General features: G+C 34.6%; 1 protein-coding gene across 4 annotated transcripts in view; it reads right to left on the minus strand.

Annotated features, from left to right (window-relative positions):
* The window catches only part of AFG2A (AAA ATPase AFG2A), a 362532-nt gene that overhangs the window by 255634 nt on the left and 93099 nt on the right, over nucleotides 1-13799 (minus strand). For all 4 annotated transcript variants that reach the window (XM_040474516.1, XM_040474509.1, XM_040474525.1 and 1 more), the window contains exons 12-13: nucleotides 10998-11051; nucleotides 8834-8913 (exon numbers count right to left, since the gene is read on the minus strand). In XM_040474516.1, the coding sequence (XP_040330450.1) occupies nucleotides 8834-8913; nucleotides 10998-11051 (134 nt within the window). The remainder of the gene's footprint in view (nucleotides 1-8833; nucleotides 8914-10997; nucleotides 11052-13799) is intronic.

Below are 13799 nucleotides of genomic sequence, written 5' to 3' on the forward strand. Positions count from 1 at the left end.
AAAACCTTCACTGGTTAGTACTCATTGGGAAGGTTGCTTTGAATTTGGGAATGAGCTTGAATTTGGGATAAGCATGGGTTCAAATGCCAACTTTACCATATACTTTTTTGTGTAATCTTGTGGAAAAAGTACTTAGCCTCTCTGAACTTCAATTTTCTCAATTAATACATGGTGGGCTCATACCTTCCTCAAAATTAGACAAGATAGATAAAAGATCTAGCACAATGCTCAGCACAATGAAAATATTAATAGGTAGTAGTTCTAAGCATTATCATTATTAGAATTATCACTGTTATAGGTGGCTTAACAAAGTTATCTTAACATATAAGTTATCTTAACATATAAGCTAACAAGGGGGGGTCTGGCATATAAATGTTTGCTGACACAAAGCATGAACTTGATGTATGATAGATTTTCAGATCAGTACACACATCCAGATTCATATTGCCAGCTCACCTGACTTACAACACAGTAGAAAGGTATCAAAATTCCTTAAATTTTGCCATGAAAACCACTGACATAATACTAAAACAAGAACAATTCCTCCGAAGCCTTTCCTAACGGCTAGGCATGCCCAAACCAGTAAGCCTAATAAACTACTGAACAATACTTTGTTTCTGTAAGATGTAGTAGTAGGAAATTGCTGTGTATTGGTAAAGTTCTTTACATTTTAATGTTAATTGTGTACTAGCTGTGATAATAGCAAATGTGATAATAGCTTGGCTCCTCAGAATCCTCAAGGAATGATTTATTTTGAATAGCTAAAATTTCCAGATAATATTTTTATACTTTTCAGATATATTTTTTAATTTTAAAAATAATTTTAAAAGAATAAAAAACCTTCTAAAACAAATATAATATACTCATAAGATTGTTTTCTCAAATGCAGAAATGCTTGGATCAAGAAACAGACTAATGACAAGAAAATCTCTACTTGTTTGATTTCTTGGATCTATACCAAAAGAAGTTTTCTTCATCTTTTTTCCTACTCTCTTTTGTTTGTCTTCTAAATGAATTTTGCTTTTTTTGGAGGGGGGGAGGGGTGGATACTGATTCAGGATCTTCCTTTATATGCTCTAAATATAGCTACAGATATCCAGGATTTTGGGACCCAGTGATTTGAGTGCTTGCTTACTTGAGAAAAGACTTGATTAAAATAAGTTGGATTACAATAAAATAAGTGTGATTACAATAAAATAAGTCTGACTGAATGGCCTTCTGGGCAGAGGGTAACCTTTCTACAAAATGAATTAGTAAACCAAGGATGTCAAGGATCTTTTTTAAATGTCTTCTCAGTGACCTAAAAAGTATGATCTTCATTATTGTTGCTATCCTTTGTTACCATCTGATTATGCTGCTATCAGGTACATTATAAAGAATATCTTTGTGTATCCTTAGCACAACTGACAAATTTTGTGAGTCCAGACCCACTTTCAGAGTTAGTGTGTATAAAAACTATAGAAATATTTTGAAAAAAGTATCATTTAGCATGTCAGTTAATTTTTTAGAGCTGACAGTTGAATGTATTCCAAAGCTTACAAATGGTTCTTTATAATGAAGATGATGGTGCTTCTATATACATAAGGCAGGTAACAAATATCCAAAAGACAGTCTCAGTGTTTAATTTTAAAAGAAAATTGGTTTACAAAGAATGCTAAAACATAGTGAAGTCAGACTCCGCTAACAACAAGCTAAATGAACCTAATCTCTAGTTTCTCAAAGTCTTCATTCCCTTATTCAAAAAATAAACGTCTTAGTGCTTCTTTGCTAGGCATTGTGCTAGACACCCAAGATAAGAGGATGAAGACATTGTTGTTCCCTTGAAGATTTCATAATTACTGGCATGTATGAATGAGGGAAGTGAATTAGGAAATACATATGTAGATCCTTCTAGTTTTAAAATTCTATATCCTGTGTTGGTATTGTATAGCACTCAGGTAAAGTTATTTCAATATTTTTAATAAATAATCAAATTCAGAAACATTACTGACACCTCCAACTGGCAGTTCTAAACAGAAAGAAGTTAAACTCCTACTTGTCCAATTTGCTATTTGTTATAGGAGGAAATGGTGGCTATATTTAATGTTGATGATTAGGTGAAGGAAATTCTTTGGATTCCCATTACCCAAGCTGTCTTTGCCTTTTATTTCCACAGATCATTGAGAGCTAGCTACAGAATAGCATAGTGAAAATGTTTTATGGGCTGAGAAATATTCTTGGCTGACTTTCAAAGCTGCAGTAGGAAACAAAAACCATAAAACTGACATCCTAGGAAATCAAAACCAACTCCAAGGAAAAGTTTAAAAACAAATGTGTAATCAATAACATAATGAAATGATTTTATAAAATTTTATTATCTGCTAGAGATAGGCAACAACAATGGAAAAAAGATGTTCAGCTGTAGAAAATATTGAAGCTAGGCTTTCCTAAAACATTAATTCTCTTTTCCCTTCAGAAGTCAAGCCCCTTTTCTAAATTATTTCTATTCAAAAGTCATATAGTGCCATGGACTGAAGGGGCATTTATGGTATCTTAAAACGGGTCAAAAACTATAGCTATAGGCTAAATCTGCCCAGCCAACTGTTTTCTTATTTGATCACATATTCTCTATGGCTGCTTTTGCACAACAGCAGCAGAGATGAATAGTTGCGATAGAGACTATGGGACTAAAAAGAAAAGAAAAGAATTACTAACTAGGCTGGTGCAGAAAAAGTGTGCCAACCTCTACCTTAAAGCAATCTTCCTACCATGATGGTAATGACTAAACAGTTTGTTTTTCAATACTAAAATTGTCACAAAAATAATACATACATTTCCTTTTCAACTCTTTCAATAAAATCATTAAAATGCCCCATCATTTGTCCCTTCATATGATTTCTAAACTATAGACCAGCCTCTTGTGTAGCCAATTTACATTTTTTTAAGCTTATTTATTTATTTATTTTGAGAGAGGGAGGGAGGGAGAGAGAGAGGATGTGAGCAGGGGAAGGGCAGAGAGAGAGTGAAAGAGACAATCCCAAGCAGGCTCTGTGCTGTCAGCACAGAGTCCGACATGGGCTCAATCCCATGAACCATGAGATCATGACCTGAGCCGAAACCAAGAGTTGGATGCTCAACTGACTATGCCACCCAGGTGCCCCTCTAATTTACATTTCTAAATTTTTTCTAGTGTACATTTTTAAATGTCATGTAGTTCCAAATGGTAGGCATCTGACTTTGTCTCTTAAAACTACCTCCCACACCCACGTAGTCAGTATTCATGCTTGGAAGAGACTTAAAAAAAGGTCTAAAGAAGACTAGTCAAACACATACTACTCTGAACACAAGCATTACCTATGATAATTTTCATAGTGCTTGTAAAACACAAGCAAACTTTCACTTTAAAGACAACTACAATAAGAGACCTATGTATCCTACAACAACAAAAAATAAGACCCAATTTCTAATAAAATGCTGCAACAGACCATTTAAGTAGAGTCATACCTTTAATCTATGGTATAGTATTCAGCCACAGTGCATGGACAAAACACAAAACAAAAAGTAATTTATAAAACTATACATGTGTTTCATTTTGTATTTCTTCTTTTGTGCTCTTTTCCCTAGCATTTCTGTTTAATATTAAGAGTTTAAAAATGTCAAAACTATGTTATATCTGAGGCAATTAAGTATAAATTAGGAAAATCTGCATACCAGGAAATAGGCACTTAATTTAGCAACTTGAAACACAGATTTACAAAACAGTGGTTAAAAGTATTTAGGGGCGCCTGGGTGGCTTAGTCGGTTGGGTGTCCGACTTCAGCTCAGGTCATGATTTTGTGGTTTATGAGTTGAGCCCCACGTCGGGCTCTGGGCTGACAGCTCAGAGCATGGAGCCTGCTTCAGATCCTGTGTCTCCCTTTCTCTCTATGCCCCTTCCCCACTCATGCTCTGTCTCTCAAAAATGAATAAATGTTAATAAAATTAAATTTATAATTCATAATAAATCTTCAATAAAATTAAAAAATAAATAAACTAATAAGCAGTTATTGTTAGTTTCTCAAACACAAAGAAATATTCTTTAAACATTTAGATACATGAGAATCTTTATTCTCATGTGTATATGATATGATACAAGCACACTTTTTGTCTCAAATCCTGACAGTATAAGAGGCAGCAGCAGTATAGTTCAAAGACCACTGAATCATAAGACATGAGTTCTAGTCTTGTTTAGACCACAAAGGAGTTATGTGCCTCTTCTCTTAACATCTAAGGGCTTCTGTTCTTCTGAAGAATAAAAGTTGCACTAGATGACTTCTAAGAACTTTTTCAGCTACAAAATTTTATGATTTTATGAAAATTTTAAAACTACCATAAATATCACATTAGAAAAATGCATAACCCTCATTGAGAATGTCACTTAGAGAAATGAAGTGCGCAAAAATTTCCTCTACAGTGCTTAGTGTCATGTATTCACTGAATTCACCTGAAATCTGGATATGCTGTAAAGGAGGCTCTTCAATTTTCTGACCGTTATTTTAAAATTTAGAATGCTGCTAAGCCTGGAACCTTCACTTTCAATGAAAGCTGGCTCAGAACTTCTTACTTTTTTCCCAAACCACTGCAAGTACCAATTCTGGACTATTAATCGCAATAACAGGTATACAAGAAAGTAGTTATTAATATCACAGATTCTCCAATACCTCACAGAAGATATTATTCCATCAGTCGGCTTTTAACTTGCACTTCATCTTTTTCATTTTTCTATGTATTTAACAAACTTTTTTATATTCTATTCATAAAACAATATCCAGAACATTTTTTATTTAACAGCACCGCTTTTATAAACCAGAACAGATCATCTTTCTCCCAAATAACAATACTATCTTTTTTCTATCTCTAAGATACAAACTTTTTTCATATTTAAAATGTCTGAGGTCAGAATGTCTCTTGGAGTTGTTGACTTCTCAGCACCATAACACAGTTTAAAGCTACATTTTCCTTGAGTACCTATGATAATGATTTGTCTTACAACTGAAGGCGTCTTAGACTGACAAAATGCCATAGTGTCTGCCAATCACAGAACACATTTTCTAATTTCCCAAGTGTTTCAGTGTCACCCACTAGAATGTAATTTCTGTTGGGACAGGATCCATTTCTATGTCTATTACTATATTTCTATCTATATGGAAATAATAATAATAGGTATTATTATTATATCTATGAAGAAATTATAAGAAACACTAAAGTTTTTTAAGCACTTACTAAAATGCTACGCACTATGTCAAGCCCTTTACGTGTATTTCATTCTAACAACCTAAAATTTGTTACTACTACCATCTCCATTTTACAAATGAAGAAACAAAGGCATAGAGAGGTTAAGGAAATTGTCCTAGGCCCTGTTCACTGTTTTATCCCCAACATAAAGCCTGCTGCAGAATGAGCATTCAATCAATATTTACAGAACAAGTGAATGAATGAATGCCTGCAAAGGAATCTAACAATAGCTCAGTTAGACAAACAGGGTCATTACTAAAGTAAGTCACAGAGAAAATGCACAATAAATACAAGTTTGAAAGGTTAGTTAACTACTTACACCTGGAATCCTGGAATCCATGGTATGGTAGTCGAGTCGAAAAGTGGCTCAGAGTATATCTGCTCTGCCCAGGCAATCAATGTCATCTAATGAGGAAGATTCAGGATCCCCTAACTAGATGGAATGTCTCAGACAGAGGAATTTCTTCTAGGCATCTCCCAGTTAGTCAGTGGCCATTGCCTCCATCAGAGGAGACTGGGCTAAGAGAATATAGTATATGGGGACTCACTTCTGAGGACCAGAGTGCTGCCTCAGATAAGGCTGACTGATGATTTACTGCCCAGCTTGTTCTCTCCTCTCCACTACAACCTTGAAAAGGGTAAATTTTTAAGCTAGCTGGGAGGTGAGGCAGAGTAGTGGGGCCAACTGCCAAATGTAAAGTATCCTACCTTGCATTAATGCAGGGGCATTTCTGTGAGTTTTTTCTTTACCTATAAAACACTTAGAACAGTTTCTAGTACATAATATGCACTAAATGAATACTAGCTAATATCATTATTAGCCCTTTTCTACCTCAGTGCTTTACTGCTGGACATAATACCTATTTTCCAAAGTACTCTGCTACCTTAACAGCATTTTCAATTTTCCCAAATCTTATACAGATCACTAAAACACTTTGTAAAAGGAATCTTATAACATTTCCTCCAACTCACAGTATGAATTCAGAACATCCATAATTTAAATGGGCATACAGAAAAAGGCATCAGGCTTATTTATTTTTCAAGTCTCAAAGAAACTTAAATGGGACAGGGAGGAGGAGAAACTAGTGGTTGTCATTAGATACCTACATAAGCATGAAAAGTCTCTCATTCTACAAGCACAAATATTTCTAAAGCTAAGCAAACAATATACCTATGCTCTATTTACAATGTGCTTGCTGGCGGCAAATCTCAGTTTCATAGCTAACTTGAGTAACTTCAAATAGTCAAAATAATTGATTTACCAAACAGGATAATAAGGACTAGCATATATCATCAATTCTCTGCTCAATTTGTTAAACATCTTAAGTTTAGAAATTAAAATCTTGATAAGAAGAAGTTTTTCACGTACTATCATTTCTGAACTAGTCATATGGGTTTGATTTGAATGTTATCACAGGAAACATAAAACTGTTGAACAAATGAAAGCAATAACTATTCTATATCACAATATTATGTAGAAATGCCTCCTAGTTTATGGAATTTTTAATTTTTCTATGTTTTCTATTTCTCTAACAATGCATAAAATTGGTTTAGTACCTTCGGAATTTTATACCGTTATCTATCAATAGCTGTTTATTTTAAAGTTCTAGAACCTGTACAATTCAAATAGCTGAAGAACAAAAACATACATGTGTAGGCTTTGTATGTTTTAGTTTTTAGGTGCCAGCATTCTACTTAGATAAAACAATCACTTTCTAGGTAATGCTAGCCCATCACAAAATTTAGAAACAAAGAAAAGAAAACAGGATAGCATTCTTTGAGATTCTTATGGCTATAAAACACAATCTATAGAAGACTTAGTGCACTAAAGGTACAACCAAAAATCTCTACAGTGGACCATTAGCATTATGTTTACTTATCAGCCTCATTGCTGCTTTCTAAAATGTCAACAAATGTGACCAAAAATTTTTCTATACAAAGGAAACAGCATTGAATTTATTTGAATTTAGCTTGAACAATCCACTGAGGGAGGGAGGTATAAATATACAACATGATGAAGACTAGTAGGGGAAATTACATCTGGAGGCTGTAAATCATTAGCATCTCTTAATATATTTGCACCCAATTCCTACTGGGCCAAACTGCCTGCAAAAACAGGATTTTTCTATCAAATGCCTTGTCTGGTTTCTCACACCACTATATTTCAAAAGCATTTTATGAGAACTCTGCTACATACTCTACCTCCCATCCGGTTCATATTTAAACAATGTATCCTACCCTATTCCTTTTTTAGGCTCCAAAAAGGTCTGTGATGTCACAAATATGTGGCAGGTCATGCTACTTCAGCAAACTTCTCAGGCTTCTCTTTCTTCTCTTGTAGTTAAAGGTGAACTTGAGCTATTTGTAACCTTTTGTCGTGTCTCATCTCAGAAGTTATAAAAGAATTCAAGTACTTCAACTCATAAAATAAAAAGACTGGTCGGTATTGCAGGATATTGAATGGGTAGAGTGAAGAGTAGGACAGACTACCTCTTATAATAGTCTCCTAAAGACAGTTTATACTCATCTCATGAGGCAGCTCTCCTCAGGAAGGAAGAGAGCACCAATGCCTCTTATAGACTTTAATATTGGGGACCTACAAGGTGTCTTCTACCATCACTGTAATTATCATCAGCAGAACTTTTCTAATAAATATATACATCAGGAAGCTATGCACAAAGCACACACATTAACATTCTCTACATGAAGTACTTACAGCACATAATCCTTAAAAGGACCTGTAAACATTTGTAGAGGAAAAAAATCATACTTGCAAATAGTGCACGTGCATGCATGCACCTATACATACACACACATACACGTACATACATCTGTATACATATATACACATTATTTGAAATGATATAAATAATCTTTATTGCTTGAGATTCAGGAATAAACTATTAACACTAATTTTTATTCTATTGTAACTATATTTTAGGAAACATGATCTAATCTAGAGAGTATTAAAATCTTTTATTATAATTGGTTTTACTGTATTGTATAATTATTTTTAATGGAGTGTTGCTTATAGTTTTTATCATACATTTATAACAACCAAAATTCTGATAGGCAGTGCTGGGGGGGGTCTCTGTAAACAGGGGTATCTGTAAATAATAAACTATGAAAATTAACTCAAATGCCCCAAATGGATATGAATACTTAAAAAAAAAAAGGTATATGGGGGCACCTGGCTGATCAGTTGGTTAAGCGCCAGACTTCAGCTCAGGTCATGATCTTGTGGTCCATGAGTTCAAGTCCCATGTCTAGCTTTGGGCTGACAGCTTGGAGCCTGGAGCCTGCTTTGGATTCTGTGTCTCCCTCACTCTCTGCCCCTCACCCGCTCATTGTCTCTCTCTCTCAAAATAAACAAACATTAAAAAACACTTCTAAAAAACGTATATGAAAGTATTATAAAATGAGAACATAAAATAGTTGGATATAAGAAAAAACTTACATGAATTAAAAATTATTTTATGGAGGCCAAATACATTGATAAATAAAATTTGTATAGGAAATACTATATCCTCTACAATGTAATCACTGATATTTAATTGCAGTCCTATTAAATATTTCTTACCTGCCCCTTTCAACTGCTAAGGCATCAAGTTCATCAAAGAAAATAATGGAAGGAGCCACTGCTCTCGCTTTTCGGAAGATCTGGTGAAAAAAGTACCGCATTAACTAAAGATTAGCAAACTTCAGAAACTCTGCAGTTGGGTTTTAGTTTGAAAACTGTTAGGAACTAAATCTATTATGTACAAGTCAACCAGCCCAATCATGACCTTCAGCGGGTAACTTTACTTCTCTAAACTTCAATTTCCACATCTATAAAGTGGAGGTAATGGTAAATGCTTGCCTCAGAAAATTATTTGAAGAATTGAATTAAAGAAAAAAGAATGCAAAGCATTTAGCACAGTGCCTGGAACATAGTAAGAGCTCAGTAAATGACAGCTATTATTAACTATCATAAACACATGTTTAAAAGAAAAGCCATAAACATGTAAAATCAGTTATAGCTTAGCATATAAAATACCCATAAACCCCAAAGCCACATTCCTTGCTCATTTCTGTGAAGACAGTATGGGAAAGTAATGATTGATGTAAAGCCAGGACAAGAAAAATGATCAAAACTTGGAAGAGCCAGAGCTGTGGGAGGGGGGATGGGCTAAATGGGTAAGGGACATTAAGGAATCTACTCCCTGAAATCAATTGTTTCACTATATGCTAACTAATGTGATGTAAATTTTAAAAATTAAAAAATTAAAAAAAAAAAACTTGAAAGAGCATAGACTGATTAGATCAGAAGTCAATCAGACTATCAACGTTAGAGACTGGCCAGACAGCCATGGCGGGGGAGGGGGGGCAACATATGGAAATGGCCTAGAAAAAATCAGCACAGGCAGAAAGAAATCCAAAGGTGTGTTTCCTGTAACCTAGACCCCCATTTTCTGGTCACAAGGATCATGACCATAAAAATTCAAAACGGTTATCGTAACATTATTAATAAACATTTCCTTTTTTCCTACAACTGCCATTGTCTACATTTTAAAGAAATAAAAAAATAGGACAAAAGTAACTTAAATTTTTTTTCTCAGATGAAAAATGAAGTATTCTAATTTCTAATACTCTTGGGTTGGCACCCAGGTATTCACAAATGGAGACCATCCATTCCATTCCTGGAGACCATCATTCCATTGCTGTTTGTGTGTTCTTGTCCTTGCTTAGCTTCTGAAAGAATACAGGCTGTCTGTGTGAGGCAGACTAACCTCTGCTTAGCAAGCCAAAACCTGTGGTCAAATTACTGTAGTTACCCAAGTCCAAGTGCCTTGATTTTGCATGAATTTACCAGTTGTGTAGCTTCCGCGATATGAATGAGTAGCCTATCAATCAGGAGCTGGCTTGAGGCACCTGGGTGGCTCAGTTGTTTAAGATGACTCTTGATTTTGGCTCAGATCATGATCTCACAGTTCGTGACATCAAGCCCCATGTCAGGCTCTGCACTAACAGTGTGGAGCCTACTTGGGATTCTCTCTGCCCCTCCCCTACTCTCTCTCAAGAAAAATAAATTAAAACGATCAAGCACTAACTGTAAATCTTAGAAGAGGGGGAATGCACTGTCTAAATCACTAGGCAAAGGTAAAACAATTAAAATGAGAGTAAAGTGAAATTTTTTTATACTAAGCTCATTTCATTTAAAGGACTACATAATTTAAAGGATTTAAATCTCATTCTGAGATCAAGCATTCCTTATAAGTACAGACGTACATTTTTTTTTTCGTTTTTAGTGAAATTCTGGCAGTTGTTACAATCTTTATTTGGTAAAACTAACGGCTGGTAATATGATGATGTTTAAAGACAAAAACAAAGTATTGTAGATTATCAACACTGTAATTTTTAAAACATTTTTATTTATTTTTTACAGAGAGAGAGAGAGAGAGACAGAGCACAAGTGGGGGAGGGGCAGAGAGGGAGACACAGAACCTGAAGCAGGCTCCAGGCTCTGAGTTGTCAGCACACAGCCCGAAGCATGGCTCGAACTCATGAACCATGAGATCATAACCTGAGCTGAAGTTGGACACTTAACCACTGAGCCACTCAGGTGCCTCTCAAAATTGTATTTTTAAATAATAAAATAATATTTGCCTGAAGAAAAAATACACCACTAGAATTTTCATTTGGAAATTTCAGAATCAGTAACCCAAAACAAAATGAAACCATACACAAAGACATTATCATCTTACCTCTCTAACAGCCCTTTCAGATTCACCAACATATTTATTCATTAATTCAGGCCCCTGCATGAAAAGAGAACAACTGTTCAGTGTCCTTATAAAAATGCAACCATATATATGTCTTTCAATGAAAGAGAAAATAAATACGTAAAAGAGGAAAAAGGGAAAAAATAAAAATCTGCTCTTAATTAAGCTGGTTCCTTTATAGCATACTTATTTACATTGGGTGTTATTTATGCCTCAAATATTAAAGCCATTCTGTCCCAGAAACTAGACATCAGTACAAAGGAAAAGCTGTGGCTAAATAGTTTAACCTCTTCTTCATCTGTCTTTCATTCATTCATCAATGAATACTTTTTTTACTCTGTATCAGGCACAGTGCTAGGCACTGAAGATAGAACAGTCTAATTTGGGAGACCAACAAAGAGATACCATCCAAGTATTCCCAGGTCTAACCAGAGACTGGTTCCGAGTAGGTCTACATGTCATTTTGGAACCCAGTCCACTAGATCAATGGCACTCTGTGACAAGAAACAAAACCTCAGGGCTACTCTTCTTATGACTCCATGATAATTCCTAAGAATTGAATGGAAGTCATGTAATCCATGATATTATCTTACAGTTCCTGTGTGTTGCCTATACAAATGCCACTCTCAAGCTCTCTGCTCTCACTTGACTTGGCCATCTAGACACTGAAAATGCAGGGCCAAACATGCTCTTACCAGTTGACTCAAATGAGCACATTGAGAGAAAGTTTCCATAGCTGAGAAGGACATTTGGCATTATAGAACAAACTTCATACTAGTATCTGAAGGGAACAGTTGTGGTTCTCAGAACAACAGGGTTTTGTTTTTTGTTTTTAATACCCCATGACTTCTTGTGATGTGAGGACTATGCACCATGAGAAAGTAGATAGTGTGCAATAAAAAAGAAGGCCCACTGTTTTTCATACAATATATGATATTTTACATATTTAAGAAAGAAAAAATGTTAACATTCAAAAATGTTAAATGTCATTGGGGAGTCAGTGGGTGAGGGACATGAATGTTCTGAAAGAAAAGCAGCAGAGGTAATACAGGGGAATTTTATTTGGAATGACTGATTAAATAAATAATTAAGGATGACAGTAGCCAGGCTTCTCACTATTAATAGAGGAGTTATAAACATATAAATAAAGAAAATAAGAATAAATTCTGCTATATTGAACTGACATTGGAATTATCAGTATAATTTCAAGATTTTCAATATACTTAGCTAAATATAGATAAAAAATGTGTGTGGTGTGTGGGGGGTGTGGGGTGTGTGTGTGTGTGTGTGTGTGTGTGTGTGTGTATTCATGAGCTCTGTTCTGTGAGATAACCTGAGAACAGCCATACCCCAATAGCAATAAGCACAGCTGGCACCCAGAGCCCGGCTTTTAAATTTTAAAAACTTGGTTTCCAAATTCTCCACCAAAAGGTATCAGGGCGTCTTAAAGAAATGGCAGATTCCAAGGCTGGGAAAGGCAAAGTACAAAATGAGTCTGGAAATCTTACTGCAAGAAAGTGCTCAGAGAGATGTAAAACTGCCAAAAGCACACAAATACCAGGCTAAAAGAGCCTACTGGCCAAAGTGATACAATGGAGACATCAACACAAATGTTGGTAAATGAATGCTGATCCACTGAATAGCACGGAAATTCATGAGCCGATGAAGATATAAATTAATAAAAATAAATGAAATATTTGTTAAGGAACAAGATATACAGTCTCAATGTAACTATCCACAAAGTAACATGAACTTCATGGGGATAACAGTAATTTTACAGTGGAGAAGCTTGGCAGACACCATCATAATCAAAGTTAACGTTAGTAGTAATGGGACAATTTGAAATCAAGTATCATTTGATAGGATGCAATGAGAAGAACATAGCATTATTTCTATGAAAAATCTGAATCGAAGCATGAGTAAATATCAGAAAAATCCAAACTGAGAGATATTTTACATAATAACTGACCTGTAATGTTCAAAAATGTCAATGTCATGAAAGTAAAGGAAGGACTGAGAAACTGTTTTCAATTGAAGAAGACTTAAGAGACATGACAAATAAATATAACACATGATTATGGACCAGATCATTCTGTCATAAAAGACAGTTCAGGGACAAGTGATAAAACTTATATGGTAATAATAATGTTCTTTTTTAATTTGATGGTTTGCACTATGGCTATGTGACCAGAATGTATTTTTTGGTAGAAATACACATTATAAAGCATTCAGGGTAATGGAGCATACAGCAGCAAATTAATCTCAAATGCTTTAAAGAAAAACAAAATTATTTGTGACTACTCCTGCAAACTTTCTATAAAGTTTAGAGAGTTCAAAAAAAAAAAAGAAGAAAAAAACCCCAACTTGATCCACAGACAGAAATATTTAAGTTTAAAAAGATTCAATATTCTTAGGCCCAGAAATAATAGAAATGATAAAATTAGCAGACCAGATATTATAAATATAATAACTGCAGCAGTGAAAAATCAGTAAACTTGAAGACAGAGCAACTATTCAAACTGAAGCACAGAAACAAAAAAGACTGAATAAAAATGACTAAGGGAATCTGTATAACCATATAAAAAGATTTAAAATAAGTCTAATTGGAGATCAAGAAAAAAGCTTAAGGAGACAGACAAAAATATACACAAATTTGATAAAAATCAATGAAACCACAGATCTAAAAGGTTCAACAAATCTCAAATATAATGGGGAAAAAAAATTATACCAAGTACATCAAGTTATTGGAAACCAGCAATAAAGATAAAATCTTAAAGAGAAGTC

The sequence above is a fragment of the Herpailurus yagouaroundi genome, unplaced genomic scaffold (genome assembly GCF_014898765.1).
Source record: "Herpailurus yagouaroundi ecotype Mexico unplaced genomic scaffold, PumYag 28, whole genome shotgun sequence".
NCBI lineage: Eukaryota > Metazoa > Chordata > Mammalia > Carnivora > Felidae > Herpailurus > Herpailurus yagouaroundi.